This window comes from Rousettus aegyptiacus, unplaced genomic scaffold (genome assembly GCF_014176215.1).
Source record: "Rousettus aegyptiacus isolate mRouAeg1 unplaced genomic scaffold, mRouAeg1.p scaffold_m13_p_5, whole genome shotgun sequence".
Taxonomy (NCBI): domain Eukaryota; kingdom Metazoa; phylum Chordata; class Mammalia; order Chiroptera; family Pteropodidae; genus Rousettus; species Rousettus aegyptiacus.
In genome coordinates this window covers 75,565,298-75,586,175 of record NW_023416308.1, presented here as the reverse complement: position 1 = coordinate 75,586,175, position 20,878 = coordinate 75,565,298, and the positions used below count along the sequence as shown (strand labels likewise).

At 36.4% G+C, this 20,878-nt stretch overlaps 1 protein-coding gene and 1 pseudogene across 1 annotated transcript in view; one reads left to right on the top strand and one right to left on the bottom strand.

Annotated features, from left to right (window-relative positions):
• PGM2L1 (phosphoglucomutase 2 like 1) overlaps positions 1-18,615 on the bottom strand; it is a 51,158-nt gene extending 32,543 nt beyond the window's left edge. Inside the window, exon 1 of the mRNA XM_016161451.2 lies at positions 18,176-18,615. Coding sequence (XP_016016937.2) covers positions 18,176-18,286 — 111 coding nt within the window. The 5' untranslated portion in view covers positions 18,287-18,615. The remainder of the gene's footprint in view (positions 1-18,175) is intronic.
• Positions 1,820-1,938, top strand: LOC118603277 (annotated as a pseudogene).
• Positions 18,616-20,878: the final 2,263 nt, after the last annotated feature.

Below are 20,878 nucleotides of genomic sequence, written 5' to 3'. Positions count from 1 at the left end.
TACCTGGGGTTGTAGGCTGAAATAACTATAATGCTCACTCCACATGGCCTGGGATTCCTCACAATGTTGGGTTCCAAGGGCAAGTGTCCCAAGAGCAAGCAAGCCAGGGGGAAGCCACATTACCGTTTATGACCTAGACTTGGAAGTCAGGAAGCTTCACTTCCACTAAACTATTTTTCTTGGGGAAGTTACAAAGGCCTGCCCAAGTTCCGGGGGAGGGAAAATAGACCCTACCTTTCAACTGAGCTGTGCCAAAGTGAGCATGTGAGGTGGGATTATATATACAGGCATGCAGCCATTATTGAAAAATACAATTTGCCACAGGGGGAGTATAAAATCATATAATATCTCAGATGACAATTTGCCAATGTTATACATAACTTAATTATTAAATAGCCAAAGGCTTATTTAACATTAAAGATTAGTGACTCAACAGAAAAATGTGCAAAAGACATGAAGATAGTTCATTTACAAGGGAAATAGAGGTATCTTTTAAACATATGAAAATAAACTCAGTCTCTTTATAAGAAAAATGGAAATTAAAACTAAAATAAATATAATCTTCATTTCTACATTGGCAAAGACAAACACTTGATGCTACACATTGTGGAATGAAGAATTTGGGTGACTCTGAAGCATGATGGAGTGAGAGATGTCCCCAGATCTCTCCCCTTGAAATAATAAAAAGCTGAATATCTAAAACTCAATAAATAACACCCAACATACATACAAGCACGTCTGAGCAAGTGATGTGCGCCTAAGAGCTACCACAGGTCAGAACTGTGGGAGTTGGGCGGTAGATTGGGAGGAAGAAGCTGCCTCTTGCAGGTGAAGCTCTCTGCTTGAAGAGGGGGAGGAGAGAAGGTTCAGCGGGTTCCCTGAACAGCCTTGTCTGAGAGAGCTATGAGCTCTATGCAGCAGCAGAGCCCAGGAATCAGGACAGAAAGCAGAGAAGTGGGTACAGCAGAGAAGCAACAGTTGATTATTACCAGCCACGGTTGAAAATCACGAGGCTGAGCCACAACAATCCCCATCCTTTAACCCAGAGGGCAAGCCCCCATATCCTCCAAGACCGAACACCACAGAGCCCCAGGGGAATCTGAGCAAATGCTACTAAAACTGTCGCTAGCACTGATGGAGACTGAGACTGAGGGTGGTGGTTGTGATTGAATATTTATAAGAAAAAAACAAAGATATTATTAAGGCTCAAAGCATGGATCCAAGAGGCTTATATGCCACATACTGGAAAGCAAAAGAAAACCACCTTTTTAGCAACAGGCTAAAGAGGGACCTTTATATAATAAATCTTTCTGGGGGCGGGGGTTGGGGAGGGGGAGGCAGAATACACTTCCATTAATGCCCAGGCAGAGAAATAGTCCATTAAACGCCATGAACAACCAAGGTGACAAGGGAGCTCAGAAAGAAAAGAGAAAAATCTCCAGAAAACAAGCTTAAAGACATAGAAATATATGACTTAAATGACAGAGAATTCAGGATGGTATTTCTGAAAAAACTCAATGAGATCCAAATTCCAGAAGTTGAAAAACAACTAGATCAACAGAATGGGTTATTTAGCAAGGAAATAGAGAACCAAATAGATCTTCTGGAAATGAAGGACATGTTAAAAGAGATGAAGAATGAAGTAGCAAATTGGGAAATAAAGTCGATCAAATGGAGGAAAGGATCAGTGATATTGAAGACAGAAATCTAGAAATAAATCAGAAGGAAGAAGAGAGAAACCGAAGAATGAAAAATAATGAAAGAGGAATTCAAGAACTAGCTGCTACCATATCAGGGAAGGAAACATAAGAATAATGGGGTCTATGGCCATGCCACCCTGAATGAACCTGATCTCATCAGATCTCTGAAGCTAAGCAGGGTCGGGCCTGGTTAGTACCTGGATCGGAGACCACTTAGGAATACCAGATGCTGTAGGCATTAAAAAAAAAAAAAAGAAGAAGAAGAAGAATGGATATTCCAGAAGAGAGGAAAAAGAGTAGGAATCAGAGAGCATTTTCAAACAAATACCTGATGAGAATTTCTCAAATCTAAGGAATGAACTGGAAATTCATGATGTCAACAGAACACCCAATTATGTCAACCCAAAAGGGCCTTTTCCAAGACACATTATGCTAAAAATTATCAAAACTTAATGACAAAGAAAGAATTCTCAGGGTAGCCAAGGAAAAGAAGATGGTAACCTATTAAAAAAACAAACAAACAAACAAACAAATAGATTATCATTGGACTGCTTAGCACAAACCTTACAAGCAAGGAGTGGATTTAAATAATCAAACTATTAAATGAAAGGAAATACTAGCAAAGCTCTCCTTTAGATATGAAGGAGAAATAAGTACCTTTCGAGACATATAAAAATTGAGGGAATTCTCCAATATGAGGCCTGCATTTCAGGAAATACTGAAAGGGGTCAGCCCACCTAAAACAAAATGACAAAAAAATACATAACTGACTAAGGCGACTAACAGGCAGATAGAAGTAAAGTAGTGCAAATCTTATTAAGAACAGAGTATTATAAGCTTAAACAATAAGAGATTTGCTATTGCAAGATAGTAATGAACATTCGGCATATACAAGGACAAACTGAGACAACAATAACTGAAAGGGGGAGGATTCAAAGATCCAGATTCACAAAGGGGAATGGAGATAAGGCACACACAGAAGAAAATGGACTACTGTATGTTTATATGTATGTGTGTGTGTATGTATGTATGTGTATATATAGATATAAAACTGCCCTTCACATATTCATAATGGTAACCACACGCCAAAGATTCATAAAACAAGAAAGACCAGTGGGAAAATCCACAAAACCCAACCAAAATAAAAAGACAGATGCAAATACAAGGACAATGAAGCAATGAAAACATCGAGCTACCAGAAAGCAACAGATAAAATGGCTATAGGAAAACTTCATATTTCACTGATCACCCTAAATGTAAATGGACTGAACTCACCAATAAAAAGGCACGGAGTTGCAGAATGGATCAAAAAACAAAACTCAATCATATGCTGCCTCCAGGAGACATATCTCAGCTCCAAAGACAAATACAGACTCAAAGTGAAAGGGTAGAAAACAATATTTCAAGCAAATGGCATTCAGAGAAAAGCAGAAGGAGCAGTACTAATATCGGATGAAATAGACTTCGAAATTAAAAAGATAAAGAAAGATGCCGAGGGACACTTCATAATGATAAAGAGAAGCATACACCAAGAAGACATAACACTTATTAGTATCTATGCTCCCAATCAGGGAACCCCAAAATATATAAAGCAATTACTAACAGAACTAAAGGGAGAAACAGACCAAGTCACTGTCGGATATGGACAGGTCATCCAAACAGAAAATCAATAAGGAAATAACATCCTTAAATGACACAGTAGACTGACTGGACATAATTGACATTTACAGAGCTTTTCATCACAAAACACCTGCTTATACATTCTTCTCTAGTCCACATGGAACATTCTCAAGAATCGACCACATACTGGGACACAGAGATAGCCTCAACAAATACAAGAGGGTTGAAATCATACTAACCATATTCTCTGATCATAATGCTTTGAAGCTGCAGATCAACTGTAAAGAGAAAGAGGGAAGAACCACAAATACATGGAGATTAAACAACAAGCTACTAAATACTGACTGGGTCAGAGAAGAAATAAAAAGAGAGATTAAGAGATACATAGAAATGATAATGATAGTACAACATATCAAAACTTTTAGGGCACAGCAAAAGCAGTACTAAGAGAAAAGTTCATATCATTACAGGCCTATCTCAAAACAAAAATGAACCCAAAGAAACAACCTAACACTTCATCTTTACAAACTGGAAAAAGAAGAACAAATGAAGCCTAAAATTAGCAGAAGTAAAGAATCAAAATTAGAGCAGAATTAAATAAAATTGAAAACAAACAAACAAACAAAAAACAATAGAAAAAAATAAATGCAACGAAGAGCTTGTTCTTTGAGAAGGTTAATAAAATTGACAGGACCAGATGGCTTCACCAGTGAATTCAAATATTCAAAGAAGATTTAATACCTATTCTCCTTAAACTCTTCCAAAAAACTGAAGAGGAGGCAATACTTCTCAACTCATTTTAAGAGGCCAATATTACCCTGATACCAAAACAAGGTAAAGATAACACAAAGAAAGGAAATTACAGACCACTATCACTCATGAACACAGATGCAAAAATCCTAAATAAGATACTAGTGAACCAAATACAACAACATATTAAAAAGATTATACACCATGATCAAGTGGGCTTCATCCCAGGGGCACAGGGATGGTTTGACATACACAAATCAATTAATGTGATACACCACATAAACAAGTTAAAAAATAAGAATCGTATGATCATATCAATAGATGTAGAAAAAGCCTTGACAAGATACAGCATCTATTTATGATCAAAACACTGAACAAAATCGGTATAGAAGGATGGTACCTTTACATAATAAAGGCCATCTATGACAAAGCCTCAGCTAACATTATACTTAACAGTGAAAAACTCAAAACCTTCCCTCTAAGATCAAGAACAAGGCAAGGTTGTCCACTATTGCCACTGTTATTCAATATAACATTGAAGGTCCTAGTGAGTGCAATCGAACAAGAGAAAGATATAAAAGGCATCCAAATAGGAAATGAAGAAGTCAAAACGTCACTGTTTGTGAATGACATGATTCTCTATATAGAAAACCCTGAAGACTCCACAAGAACATTACTAGAAACAATAAGCAAATATAGTAAAGTTTCTGGATACAAAATCAATGTTAAAAATTCCATAATATTCCTACATTCTAATAATGAATTGTCAGAGAAAGAAGCAGAAAAAATAATTTCTTTTGAAACTGCAACAAAAAGAATAAAATACCTAGTAATAAACCTAACAAAACGTGTGAAGGACCTATATAATGAAAACTGTAAGACTCTATTAAGAAATTGAAGAAGACACAAAGAAATGAAAATATATTCTGTGTTCTTGGACTGGAAGAATCAGTATGATTAAAATTACCTTATTACCTAAAGAATTATACATATATAATGTAATCCTCATCAAAATCTCATCAGCACTCTTTAAAGAAATATAACCAAAAATCATCAGATTTGTATGGAAGCACAAAAGACCCTGAATTGCCAAAGACATCCTGAGAAAAAAGAACAAGGCTGGAGGCATCACTCTGCCTGACTTCAAATTATACTACAAAGTGACAATAATCAAAACGGCATGTTATTGGCAGAAAAACAGACACACAGACCAGTAAAACAGAATTGAGAGTCCAGAAGTAAACCCTTGTATATATGTGCAAATAATTTTTGACTAAAAAAACACCAAAAATATACAGGAGAGAAAGGAAAGCCTATTCAATATGTGGTGCTGGGAAAACTGGAAACCACCTGCAAAAGGATGAAACTAGACTATTGTCTATCACCACACACCAAAATTAACTCAAAGTGGATTAAGGACCTGAATAGAAGACCTGAAATAATAAATTGCATAGAAGAAAACATAGGAACTAAACTCATGGTCCTTGGACTTATAGAGGATTATATGAATTCAATCTTAAAGCCAAGAGAAGTAAAAGCAAAAATAAATGAATGGGACTATGTCGAACTAAAAAGCTTGCACACAGCAAAAGAAACCATCAACAAGGCAAAGAGACAACTATCCGAATGGGAAAATATATTTGCAACCAATACCTCTGATAAGGGCCTAATATCTAAAATATACAATGAACTCACACAACTCAATAACATCAAAAAAACAAGCAAACAAACAAACCCTAAACAATCCAATTAAAAAATGGGCAGAGGACCTGAACAGACACTTCTCCCAAGAAGACATATAAATGGCCAACAAATATATGAAAAGATACTCAACACCGCTAACTATTAGGGAAATGCAAATCAAAACCACAATGAGATACCATCTCACACCTGTTAGAATAGCTATAATCAACAGGACAAGTAATAACAAACAGTGGAGAGGATGTGGAGAAAAAGGAACCCTCAAACACTGCTGGTAGGACTGCTAATTGGTACAGCCACTTATGGAAAACAGTATGGAGGTTCCTCAAAAAAACTAATAATTGATCTACCATAGGATCCAGCAATCCCTCTACTGGGTATTTACCCCAAAGACTTGAAAACCCATATCCAAAAAGGTATTTGCAGATCGATACTCATAGCAGCATTATTCACGATGGCCAGGACACGGAAGCAACCAAAGTGTCCTCTAACAGACGATTAGATAAATAAGCTGTGGTACATATATACAATGGAATATTACTCAGCCATAAAAAGAGATGAAATACTGCCATTTGAGACAATGTGGATGGACCGTGAGATAATCATGCTAAGTGAAATAAGCCAGACAGAAAAAACCACATGATATCACTTATACGTGGAATATAAACCTAAAAGCAACAAACGAACTGAACGAACAGAGACTCATGGAAATGGACAATAGACTAGTGGTTACCAGAGGGTAGGGGAGGAGGGAGTATGGGAAAGGTAGTTGGGGGAAAAGGGGTCAAATATGTGATAACAGAAAAGAAATCTAACTATGGGCGGTGAACATACAATACAAAATATATATGACTTACTGTTAAATTGTACACTTGAAACTTACTGGATTTTGTTAACCAATGCAACCATAATAAAAAATTAAGTAATTTTAAAAAGGGGGAAAAAAGAATGTGGGAAAGCAAGTACTTTTATATATTGCTGGTAGAAGAATAAATTGATATACGCTCTCTAAAGTGCAATTTGGCAATATCTATCAAAATTTTAAACGCACATAACTTGACTCAATAATTCCATTTCTAGGAGTTGATCCCATACAGATACTTACACATGTTTGAAGATGTGTGTGCTAGGAGCAATTCCTTGATTGTAATAGACTAAACAAATAAATAAATAAAGCACTATATATGCCTATTAATAAGAAACTGGTTAATTGCTTTGGGATATCAGTTAAATGAAATACTATCCAGCTGTTATGGAGCAGTTCTATATATACACTGATAAAAATATTTTAAGTAGGGAAAAAGCAAAGGGCAGAACACTGGCAGGACAGTATACTACTATTTATATTCAGATATTTAACCTTAAATATCTGTGGAAGTATATGCAAAAAACTAATAAGTGTGTCTATATAGGGAAACTAGATAGGTGTGGGAAAATACTTTGCTCATGAAAAAATAAAAACCTGATTAGAATTATAAACTTGAAAGAAAAATGAATCATAAAACTTTCCCATAAAGAAGAGTTCCAGCTCTGGTTGGTTTTAATGGCAAGTTCCAAAGTATATTTTAAAAAAATAAAAAAAAAAAAAAACAATTCAAATCTTACAAGAACTCCTTCAGAGGAGATAGAGAGGTATATTCATCAACTCTTTTTATCTGTCTAGGTTAACCTTGATACAACCACCAAACAAAGACATAATTATAAGGAAAAATCAAAATCAAAACTCACAAATAAACACAGGTTCATAAAACCAAATCAAGCAATATACAAAAAGTTGGACTTATACCAGAATATAAGGTTGGCATAATATTCGAAAATCAATCAACATTATCCATAACTTCAACAGGTTAAAAAAGAAAAAATCATGACAATCTCAACAGATGCAGAGAAAGTACCTGATAAGGTTAAACATATATTACATATGATAAAAGTCTTAGCAAACAAAAAATATACATATAAACGCCGTGTATGCTAAGAGCCTGTTAATCCCCCCAGAGATTCTTTTAGCTAGTAGTTGGCTGTGTCTTTCTCTAGCTACTATGGGTACAACTGCTATGATGTAACCTTTTCTTGAGAACTGTCCTAGGATAGTCAGAGCCAGCTTGTACAGAGTTCCTGAGGATTCCATACACCGTCCCTCATGGTCAACAGCCAATGCCAGGTGCAGGGTTATAACTTGGTTCAATTAATACTCCAGAGAGGCACAGAATCAAGTTGAGATTGAACTTCACCTGAAACTACATCATTGCTTTGTTTTTTCCTTTCCCTATTCTGATTCCCTCACTCCCTTACAGATTTCTCCTGAGAGTACTCCTTTTATAAATCATTTGCTCAGGAATCCTTGCTTCTAGGAAACTCAACCTAAGATACATATCTGTAAAAGTATACAGCTGACCCTTGAACAATCCATGGGTTTGGGGTGCTGAACTTCATGCTGTCGAAAATTAACATATAACTTTTGACACCTCTAAAACTTAATATAGTCCCATGGTATCTATGGGGGATTGGTTCCAGGATCCCCCACAGATATCAAAATCTGTGGATGCTCATGTCCCCTAAATAAAATAGCATACAACAATGCATACAGGTTGGCTCTCCACAGCTGTGGATTCCCAGCAGCAGATGAGAAATCCAGGGATACAAAGGGCTGACTGTATATTTATTGAAAAAGATCTGCATATAAGTGGACCCACACAGCTTTAACCTATATTGTTCAAGGGCCACCTGTATATACTTTTAACTTTTAGCACTCAAGGAATAGAAAGGAACTTCCTGAATCTGATAATGGCTAGCAACACAGAAGTGAAAAACCTATAGTCTTAGTTAAAGGTGTAAAGAAAGAAAAAGAGACCAAAAACAACAACAACAACAACAAAACTCACATATTTGGGGGTGAAATGATTAAGCACATAAAAAAAAATCCATAAGAGTAAATAACTTTTAGAATTCATGTTAGAATAGAGTAGGGTTGTTGGATATAAGGTCGATATACAAAAATCAATTGCATTTCTCTATACCAACAAACAGAAAAAGAAATAATTTTAAATGACATAAGATAATGTGCCTCTGTTTTTTATATGGCCTAGTAAATTGTAACAATCTAACCTTCCCACAGGTAACAACTATAAACTCTAGACAGAATACAAAAGCAAAGAAACAAAACCAAAATCCACAAATACCTAAAGGCACTGGAGAGTGAACAAATGCAGGCTTAATTCTAAAAGGGAGGTAACACTTGGGAAGAGGAACCAGCATGGGATGAGTTTCTCATTTTTATGGCTTTTAATTTGAGGGCAGGTAGTAGTCAGAGCCATGTGCAGTGGATGAACCACCAATGAAAATCCCACAGTCCTTATAGCCTGAAGAATCAGAGCACGGAGTTCAGGGCAACCACAACCAATGGGACATATGACCAGAAAGGAGAGAGTTAGAGAGAAAGAACCCCACTTTCCACACATAAACTCTGCCCAAATCTCTGGCTGATTATTGTACTGTATATGTGTGGGGCAGACTCCAGCTAAGGATAAAAAAATACACTGAGATTGAGCAGCCTCTCAAGAAACAGTTTACAGCTTAAGTTCAACCAAGTTAACTACCTACTAAAATACACACACACACACACACACACACACACACCATTCTCAATAGTTGAAAGATGCTTGAATTCTCAATGGCTTTATGGTGCAGTTAAAAAAAAATCATGCAAATTACAAAAATAAATACATGTTGGTGTGAGTTGCACTGTAGTATAATATCAACTTTCTTACTATTGAGTTTTCTTTATAATTATGGAAAAGTTCCTTGATATTTGGGGGAGAAGATGTTTAAGTCATTTATTTTATATAACTACGAATCTAATTTTATACAAACTACAAATGGAACTTATTATTTTTGTAAAGTATGACATCTTATGGTATATTTGATGTGTTATTTTATTGTTGGCTTTCATTCTCAAAGGAATTGTAGCTTCTGAAGATCTTATAGTGTACTATGTAGAGATAAGGTACTAGTATCTACAATTTGAAAAGTTTTATACAAAGTATATATACATACATATTACAAGAAATGTAATACTTTAATTTTGTCTGAGTGGTTTCAGGCATTGAAATAAATAATTTTGATAAGTGATTTTTGAAGAAGCTGTTTAACTTCCAGGATTGTCTTTATTTCATTAAGTGAAAAAGCAAAATGACTTTTTTAACCAAACAGGAAATTTTAACAAAACTCTAATATTCCTAAATATGCCTTGGTTATTTTGGTGAAAGGAGGAAGGGAGGAGAATGGGATCAGGGAAGTGAATATGGGAATTTAAACTGAATCTGTAATTTGCTTATTTCTTTAAAAATATCCAATTCAAATTTAGCAAAATATGATTTAATAACATGGAAACTGTTTATTGTTCTGTTTTTAAAAAAGGAGAAATCTATTTGTTAGTAAGTCTCATTACCTCTTCATTTTCTTAGAAGGCTCTATAGCAAACTAATTTAAAAACTTTGATATCCATATTTCTAAAAGAGTCTCCAGGCTACCATCCATAAATCCAACCTATCGAATCCTAATTACATACTACAGCTAAATTAATCATCAAAACCAACAATAGAGTCCAATTCTGTTTACAGCAAATGAAAAGGTTAGGCAGGGTGGGATGGGATCCCCAGCAGCACTGAAGTTTAAAATCTTTATTGGGTTCAATACTCTCTCCACTTTTCTGAGCCCGAGTTTGTGTTAGATTAAAAAATGGGAATAAGTACCTCAAACAATCCTTGGGAGGATTATCAGAGACTTTTTACACAAAAGCATCTAGTATGATGTCTGACATATGGATCACTCAAAAATCACTAGCTTTCTTTCACCTATTCTTAATCGCCACAGCAGTCCAAAACATTTGCTATACTTGAGTTTTAAAAAAATCTCTTCATTGTTCTTGCGGCCCCCATTCAGTTTCATTTCCCTGATCAGTTTCATTTTCTACTTTTTAATTTTATTTCTCCCACCTTAAGTTTTCTTCCTCCATATGCTATTCCTATTTTACTTATCATTTAAGGCCCAGCTCAAATTCTACTTCTTACATGTCTCACTAACTGAACTTCTATTATTCTTAAGAACCAGCCTTAGACAGTTGACCACTTAATTGTTCTTAGTTTATATTTTAAATTTTATTTTTAATTATTAATTACAAACTACATCAAGACACATTCCTTGTTTAAAAAAAATACTAATAATACAGATGAAGCTACAAACATCTTTGACTATTATCCTCATTCCCTGACCTGGTGCCATTTGTGATGTATCCTTCCAGAACTTTACTATGTACTTATGAAATATAGTTTTGCTTTACCTTTTTATTATATATACACACACGCATATACACACAAATGGTATCAAATTATGTATGATGCTTTATGTTTATTTCATTGACTATGTCTTGGAGATCCTTTCAATACACATACATTTATGCTATTCTTTTCAACTGCTGCAGAGTGTTCCGGTTTATTTATCTTTTCCCCTACTGGTGGGTATTTTTTTTTTTCTAACTTTTACTTGAATAAATGATGAAATATTTCAGAGGGAAAACAACATGAGAAAATTCTGAATCAGAAAGCACAAAATAAATCCACTACTTACATTGAATTTATTGAGATTTTCTAACAAGGTTCTAGTTAGCTGAAGGTGAAATACCTTTCTATCTGAAAAGCATAGTGTTTTTCATTTACATTATAATTTTCATATATCACCACTTTCATAGTTTTGTTTGGCAAGATGTAGTGTTACTAAATTATTTGGTGTAAAAGATCCCAAACAGGATTGGAAATACTGCTGTCCATTTTTTCTACCATTAATCATTTCCTCCATTAACTTCCAGCACCAGAGGGCAGCAGCCTCAGTACTAATTACCAATAATGAAGAAAGCAACTGACTAATGAAAAATTACTCCTTTAGTAAAATCTGCACTAAACTACTAATCGACCTTTAATTCTGGGTAAAAAGTATTTCTGAAAAAATATAATAGCCATACAAAATATGTAAAAAACAAATAAGAAAACGCTTGTTTTCTTTATTTATCAGTATCCACAGAGTTTTCTGAAAAGCCAGTATGGGTTTTCTGTTTTTGTATATACAGATATGTTTTTCGCCAGTCTCCTCTTAAATAGAATAGCGAATAGGGAGCTCTGTGTGATCTGGGCTTATTGTTCTTCAGACTTTGTTAGAATTACATTATGTAAACTTTCAAAAGAATAAAAGAAACTAATAGCATAATGAAATTTAGGAGGGGTTGAGAATAGTGTGAGTGAGCTTCCCTTTTCCTAGCATGTACTTGACAGATAATACCTGAAATAAATCAAGGAATAGTGATACTAGCAAATTATTTAGTCTTTTGATAGTAACCATGAAAATGACTAAAAACAGATAAAAATGGCTTCAAAAGAGCAAATGGAGGGTGAAAAGAAGCAATCAGAAACACTGCTTACCATTCCAATCCCTTTTGTACTATTATTTTATCATGTATTTCTTTATCATGTATTTTTAGGCATGTATTTCTTTGAAATAAATAAAAATGAAAACTAAAATGGTAGAAACAGAACAAAATGTTAAGAAATTTGAAAATTAAACAATTTTTATTTTTTAAAAGGAAAACAAATCCAAACCCTCCTTCATATGAACAAAATTTCTTAGCCAGAAGGAGAATGTTATTGCCAAGGAAACCAAAGCAAATGCTGTACACTAAATTCAGCTCTTCAAAAAAATTTCATAATAATTTATTCTGCTGAATATTACATCTTACTTCAGCTTTACAAAAGCTAATAAAATGGTTTCATTGAAGTCCTTGAAACTTGGTTTACGATGTCACTAACATTTACTAACATTCAGGTTATAAAGTCTAGTACAGTGTAAATTAAAGATCAAATGACTGGGTTCTAGTCCCAACGCTACCACTTAAAAGCCATATATCCTTGAGCAAGTCATTTTCCTTTTCTGAAACTCAGTTTCTTTACTCATAAAAATGGGGATAAGTACTACTTTGCCTGCCTACGCAGGGTTGCTGTGAATATCACACAAGATTGAAATCATTTTATTACATTTGAAACACTACACAAATAAATTCAAGTAATAAGTACAAATGTTTCCCAAAATTAATAAAGCCATCTGTATTCTGCATTCTTCATTAATTAAATGCCAAATTAAGTAAAGTATTAGAAAAATGCGAAGCAAACAATGTAATATAAACTATTATTGTAAAAACTGGATTGAACTAGGTGGCAGCTTCAAGCTCTGGTCCAGGCTCTCTAACAATTAAATAATTTCCACAAATTCTTTGGGTCTCTCTCTACACAATGAAGTTGGACTAGACCACCTTTGCAGAGTTGCTTCATGGGTGTATTTTCCATCACACGATGATTTCAAAGGGAATTCATTCACCTTTTTTTTTTTTTTTTAATGCAAGGCAACCCTTGGTTGACCTCACAGATTGCAAGGACCTTGTCAGCTTATAATTCCTTATTTTTTTATTTTTTACGCCTACAGCACCTGGTCTTCCTAGGTGGTCTCCCATCCAAGTGCTAACCAGGCCCAACCCTGCTTAGCTTCTGAGACACTACTTTTTTATCTGGGCTATATTTTGCTTGAAAAACTTTCATTGCTAAATGGCTTAAACTGAAGTCTCTTATTTCTATTTTCGGGCATTTCATAATCCTAACCTAACCTAATCTGTATTTAACTTTCCATTCTACTCTTTCTCAACATAGACCTAAATTCTGAGACTAGAGTGTTCTACTCACTATTTCTCAAAATGCCATGGCCGATTCCTTGTTGCTTATAATGTTGTCAATATGTAGCAGTTGCTGCTATAGCTGGCTGACCAGCTCTGTCCTGTATCCTGTTTTACTCCCACCCAAACTTGGCCAGTGCTTAACATCTTGGATATAAGTTTGCTTTCAAAAGTTAAAATATACAATAGATCAGAAACAGGAGACAGTTGTCATTTTAAACCAGGTTGGCTTCTAGGCCACCAGGACTTGGCTATAATTTGACAGAATGTACGAAAGAAACAGGAGGTGAAGTGAAAGACTTTGTCTGCCCTAGAGCACAGAAGGTAGAGTGCACTGTAGAAGAGTCATCTGTACTCCCTGGAGGAAGAACACCTTGATCCATGGACTTCTTGAGTTCTAGTGGTAGGACAGTCCTATCAGAGAGATGGACGAATTCATTTATTTATTACAGGCTGATGCTGTTAAACACTTATTTGACTTGTGATTTGATTTTGTAATCACTAATAATCTTCTGATTCTACCCTTATGGTGCATCTAGAAAATGCCCTGACTAGAGACAAATCCACTTATGTCTGCACCAATAATTACTAAAATAGTATTTGAATTCAAACATCAGTTTCTGTGACCTTAAGTAGGTGAGTCTGTCCTGAAACAAGATAGAATAACAAATTAGTCTGAAAGCACAGGAACCATGGTAAATGGACTATGGTAAATTTACCAACAGAATGCCCCCCATAGAAACTATATGGGATACCTCAGACTTCTCCAATATATACACCCTGTCTTGTTGCACTATTTCTTTTTAAGACACACAGAGCTTATTTATTCAAGGCCACTAAAAACATACTATAGTTAACATGGGTGTTAGGGACACCGAACTCCCCAATTCCCCTGCCTCAAAGTTGAAAATCAACGTATAACTTTTGACTTCCCAAAGATTAACAACTAAGAGCCTACTGTTGACAGCGCCTTACTGATAACGTTGATTAACACATATTTTGTATGTATATGTATTATATACTGTATTCTTACAATAAAATAAGCTAGAGCAAATAAAATGTTATTAAGAAAATCATAAGAGAAAAATACATTTACAGTACTGCATGTATTTATTGAAAAAATCTGCATGTAAGTGGATCCATACAGTTCAAACCCATGATGTTCAAGGATGAACTGTAAACCCTTTCTATGACTCGGTCTCTACATGCCTTTCTAACAATTTCTCTCCATGTACCGCAAGCTACAACAGAAACAAATGTTCTAAGTACACACATCAAAGTTTCAATCTCTGCTTGGAACGGTCTTTCTCTCCATGTCAGCAAGTCTAAATTTTAACTCATTCTGAAAGTTCAGCACAAATAACACCTTTCTCATGAAGACTTTTCAAAGTACACCACCCCACCAAGGCTAAAACTAGCAATTTTGGTGACCAAGGCAAGTAGCAGATTGCTCTCAGATCAATTTATAACTTAATATGTGCCTTACTAGAGGCATTAGGAATCAGTGGCATTTGGTAGGTTCTTTTTATCACTAACTAGGTAATAATCAAGTATTAAACTCAGTTGCTCTATGCTAAAAGACTACATATGCTGCCAATGTGTAATGTAATAAATGCTGTTAAGTCTGATCTATTATTTTACATTTCTGCACTCTCCATGTTAGTGCCCTGAGACATAGCCTAGCTTACCTATGCTATCAATCTACAGCAGAAACACCTTTACTTACCAATTAAAAATATTTTCTTCCATTGAGGGATTAAGCAATCATTTATTATTTTTATTAAAATATTATTAAAATTATTTAAATCCATTCCTGTTAAGGATATTTATTACTTGCTCCATGTATTATATTTGTGTGCTTTTGTTTTATTGTCCCTTCTATGTTCTTTAAAGATATGCTCCATATCTGCTTCATCTTTGTACCTCTCACAGATTTTTCAGCCAGTATATAGAAGGCACTTTAAATATAAATTAAGAATTTCTCTTCTACTTTTAATGAAGGTCCCCATATATACACACACACACACACACATATGTATATATGTATATATATACATATATACATGTATATATACATATATACATGTGTATATGTATGTGTGTATATATGTGTATACATATATATGTATACATGTATATATACATGTATATATGTATATATGTACATATATACATATATATATCCCATCTTTTTATAAAGTTTTCCTTGACCATCCCAGTCCACAGATCACTCTTACTTTTGACCTCTTAAAAGAAATGACTGTCTATATATAAACTATTTAATTGCCACCAATGCTACTCTAGCACTGTCTTTTTTATGTTTATATGTATTTTATAATCTTTTAATATTTTGGTATATCCCAACAATATCTAGGAACAGCACAGAAAATCAATCTTTAAAAAGTCAACCAATTCTACAGCCATGCCACCCTGAACAGCCCGATTCTGTCTGATCTCAGAAGCTAAGCAGAGTTGGGCCTGGTTAGCACTTGGGTAGGAGAACACCTACGAAAACCAGGTGCTATAGGTGTAAAAAATAAAAAATAAAAAATAAATAAGGGATTGTAAGCTGACAAGGTCCTTGCAATTTGTGAGGTCAATCAAGGGTTGCCTCACCTAAAAATAAAATAAAATAATAAAATAAAATAATAAAATAAAATAAAATAAAATAAAATAAAACAAAACAAAATAAAATAAAATAAAAAAGTCAACCAAGAGAATTATTAAGAAAAGTATCGTCAAAACTAGCACCTAAAGGGAACAAAAGATCTCATCCATGGCGATGAAAAACCATTGCTGAAGGGCCAAAAACTTTGACATACATAATAGTTACTAATAAATTAAATTGTGTTGGAATTCTACAAGTGTCTTTGAAGTTCATAAATATTCTTTTCACCTAGGGAGACATAAGTGTAACCACATTCTTTACTGACAATACCAGTGAAAGCAGATGGCTTTAAACAAAAACGGTTGACTATATTAATCACATAAGGATACCATTCATCTGGAATTTGTTAGTTTTCTCTGCTGAAGACATTTACATAGTCAGTTTGAGGTGTATATCATTTTACTGTATGCTAAGCCTTAGCTCTTTTATTTCGATCCCCTTCTTAATGGACTAAAGGCAGAAGAGCAATCTTTCAGTCTTCATTTCTTTTGTATTCTTCCACAGCAAGGAACTATATTCATAGGAGACATTTAATAAATACTGGCAAAATGGCTTTAAAGTTACTTGCATTTTGAGCATCCTCATGTTAAACAAACTTGATTAAACAATTACATATATATAAGCAAATCCTACAATAAGAGATTTAGTTCTCTGATGTATCAATCAGAACAGTCCAGAGTCCTGCTACTCAAAATGTGGTCCACACACCAGTAGCATTAGTAACACCTGGGAGCTCATTCTGAGGCAGAATCTCAGGCCTCACCCCAGGCCTCCTAAAGCAGAATCTGCATTTTAAGATCCCTAGGTAATTTGTAAGCTTTTCAAAGTTTAAGAAGCACCAATTTAGACTCCAGAGGAAGAATTAGAATGTGCAAAATGCATAGGACTAAGTAATACTAATTCATTCATGATTGTTTATTTGTTGGTCTTCCTTATCTGCTAACTGAATGGAACATTAACCAGTTCTCAATAAATATTTTTTGTCGAATGCATGAATGAATGAAGTGAAAATAAAACTTTTTTAAAAAGCTAATCCTTTAGGAAATTGTACATGATTTCACATACTACCATACTAATTCTTTCATTCAGTATTAATTCCATTTTAAATATGCTGCCTTCTTGACTTCAACAAATGCATTTAATGTATTTAACACTGCAAAAGCTTTGATCATCTTCCTCTTTTGGAGTCACCAGGTGCCTCTTTTACAAGTGTGATGGCTGCTTTTTAATTCTAGCTCTCACAGATCCATCCCATACACTTGCACAAGATGAAATCACTGCAAAACTTGGAGGATGTGGAGGGAACAGAGGAGGAATGGATAAAGCAAAAACAATTCTGTATCAAGAGCATCATATGAAACCTGGAAAACATGATTTTTTTGAACAGGATACTTCCAGGAAACAATTCCCATCAAGAGAAAGAAAGAGGTAAGAGAACCCTTACCTTTCTCGAGTGCAAAAGGTGATACTAGAGAATACCAGGAAATGATAAAAGACCAGCGACTACCTAGCGACGGAAGGTGGAAACACCAGACCAGAACTAAAGCCAACAGCGGTTAGAAACGTCCAAGAAGGGAGCCAAAAACCACTTTCAGGTTTTCAGAGAAGGAAGTCAAGGGAGAAGAAAGGAGAAAGAAAATGCCTGTATGGCGGATATAACTTACGATGACGATGAATAATAATTTTTTTTTTTTTTTGAGAAAGAGATGACATGCACTTGAAGTGGGGGAAGGGAGGGAGGAAGGTTGCAATTTAGCTCACTGCATAAGGACAGGAGTCCCTGCCCAGCTCAGACGGTCCCAGGGGGTAGCACAAGCATAGGTAGTAGGCAACGCCCGGCACCGCCGGGTGTCCTGAACCATCTCCTCTGCAGCCTGCCGAGCACCGGGTGGGGACGAGAAAGGGCGGATTGTGAGTGCGAGGATGTGCAGGAGGAGTGGAAGGATGCCAGGCTGACCTGATACCCACCTTATCCCAACGGAGCCACTGCCCGATGGCCGTGTCTAGCTGAGGGTCCCCGGTGTGGTAGGAGGCGTGGAGCAGGTTGGAGTTCAGGTCTCCCTCTGCGTTTTCAGCCATAGCAGCCACACTGGGTGTGCAGGCCAGGGGGAGGCCGACGAAGACACCGAGTTGAGGGGGGCCTGAGGTGCGCTCACCACGGTCCCGACGCCCCCTCCTCACTGAAGGGCATCAGAAATCAACCGTAGGATGTTTGCGCCAGCTTCTGCCGGGGCTTTGGGGAAGCAGGAGAGAAGGGAGATGCGGCCGCCCGCTTCTCACCAGACTCGGTCAATTCTCTAGGTGAACTGACTGTGGCGGTCCCGCCGCGAGAGAACAACAACAGTCCCAGATGTCTGGTCTTGACCGTGGCTGCTGCTGCCGCCGCCGCCCTGGCCACCTTAGGCCCCGCCCCCTTGCGCATCTGGCCCCGCCCCTTCCCACCCCTGCTGACTTAAGCCCCCCGGGCGTGAAGCGCGAGCCGGGGAGCGCGCTCCCGACGTCTCCGCAGTAGGGCGAGTTAGGGTCTGCCAAAGTGGGGAAGAACTGGGGCACAGCCCTTTCTATTTTTTAATTTGTCTTTTGTCACGGGTCTTATCCTTGTTACAATCCCAACACGCTCCCACGGTTCCCCTCCTCTCCGTCGGCCACCTCGAGCACCCCACCAGTTTCGGCTAGGGGCACGCGGCTGGCGAGGGGTGCGCGAAGCTGTCCCGCACGGCCTTTTGGGAGCTGTAGTTCTTTTCTTCCCCAGAGGTCTGCGGAGACCGCCACAAGGACTACGACTCCCAGTAGCTCCGCGCCATCCTTGTCCTCAAAGGAAAAAGATCTGCCTGGAGGCTGTTCCCCAAAAACACGGCCTGTCCCTGGTAGGTAGGCTGCTCCCTGTGTTCCTGGACTTAAATTAAACAAGGAGTGATACAGTAAGGAGACCACTGGTATCCATTTTATGCTTTTCAGTTTACGAATCGTGCTCTATCGCTTCAATCCCCCCGTGAAGTAGGTGGGCGTGACCCATCCCCATTTTACACACAAAGAGGAAACTACCTCTGTGAGAGAACCGACTTTTTCAAAGAAGCGAAATTCGTAAGAGATGATCTGGGTTCTAACCTGGCTTCAGATTTCCTAAGCTGGGAATTCTTTTTGCTCTACTGCTAGAGTGAACTAGAGGATAAAGAGAACAAGATGACTGAAAAATAACAAGTCGTGAAGGAAGGTAGATGGGTCAGTATTTAACAATTTATAGGCGTCAATAATTGAGAGGTACACAGAACAATGGCAATAGGAATGCAGAGGAAGAAGAAAGGTTATTGAGATAACTTTTAATTACTTATTTTAGCCTCTTTTTCTATGGAATGTTTACCTTTCAGGTCACAGCGAGGTCTGGGAGATGCTGATAAGTGCTTACCTGTCACTCATTTGCTCCTGAATTTCTTGGTTTGGTCTCCTTCAATTGCACTATGATTTTGATGAAGTATCTTACAATTCTTTCCCTAGTCAGCTTTTTTTTAAAAGAGGGTGTAATAATATTCACAACATGGCTGGCTACAGTAAGTAAATGGCTTTAGATTGCTTCGAGATTCACAAACAAAAGACATAATAAATTCTAAGTATTACTTTCCTTTTAAAGTGTCGTTTACCTTAATAAAATCCAAACTACAAAGATATGAAAGGATCATAGTGCCAATTCCTGAAAAATAGCATGCCATAGTTTGGAGTTACAGTTATTGCTAAGCAGTCGAGTGTTTCCTTTAAAGGAGTCAGCAGGTTCTTTTAATCACACAAGGCCTGGGAAACAAGAATGTGTCCTGGAGAAAAATTTATCATTCACCATCATAACTATTATTGTCCATGATAAACATTAATTGGACATTTACTCTATGCTAAGCGTTATGCAAGGAGCTGAGGCTTCAAGAAAGTATATAACATAATTATTCACTTTAAAAAATAAAATAAAATCTGTCTAGGGAGTCAGTATCTATGCAATAAAAGATAGCCCATGCAAATGCTTGCTGCAGACCACTGTTAAAGAATTCAGAGCCCGAGGTGGTCAATAAAAGGCGTAAGTGGCGAGAAGGACCGGTATTGGGCTTCGATGAACAAAAATAAGCAGAAAAAAAAGGTAGAGGGCATTTTAAACCCATAGACCATTGGTTCTCAAATCTTCCTAGGAGTGTGTTTAAAATGTATATTCCTGAATGCTGCCCCAGAGATTAAATCAATACTTTGGGATAGGGCCTAAGTACCTACTTATTTGACAAATATCTATTGATGGTGACGTAGAGGGCCATAATCTTGCTACTCAAAATGTGATAGGACCAGTGTATTAATGTCCTCTGGGAGCTTATTAAGAAAAATAAAATTCAGGCCTCATCTCAGTTCTACTGAACCAGAATCTGCATTTTAACAAGGCTCAATGATGATTTATATGCATATGAATTTGATAAGCACTGGTTTTTATAAAACTGTTCTTTAATTTAATTTAGTTCTGAGAAATACTACTAAATAACAGAACTTTCAAAAGATGGAATTATATAGTGCAAGTATAAAAGATAGGAAAAATACAAGTTTTATTTCAATGGCAGAGTCAACCAGCCTTCACTAAAATCATGACAGACACAAACTGGTTACCAGAAACCTTGCCTAGTGTCTTCAGCTTATGGCTTATGAATT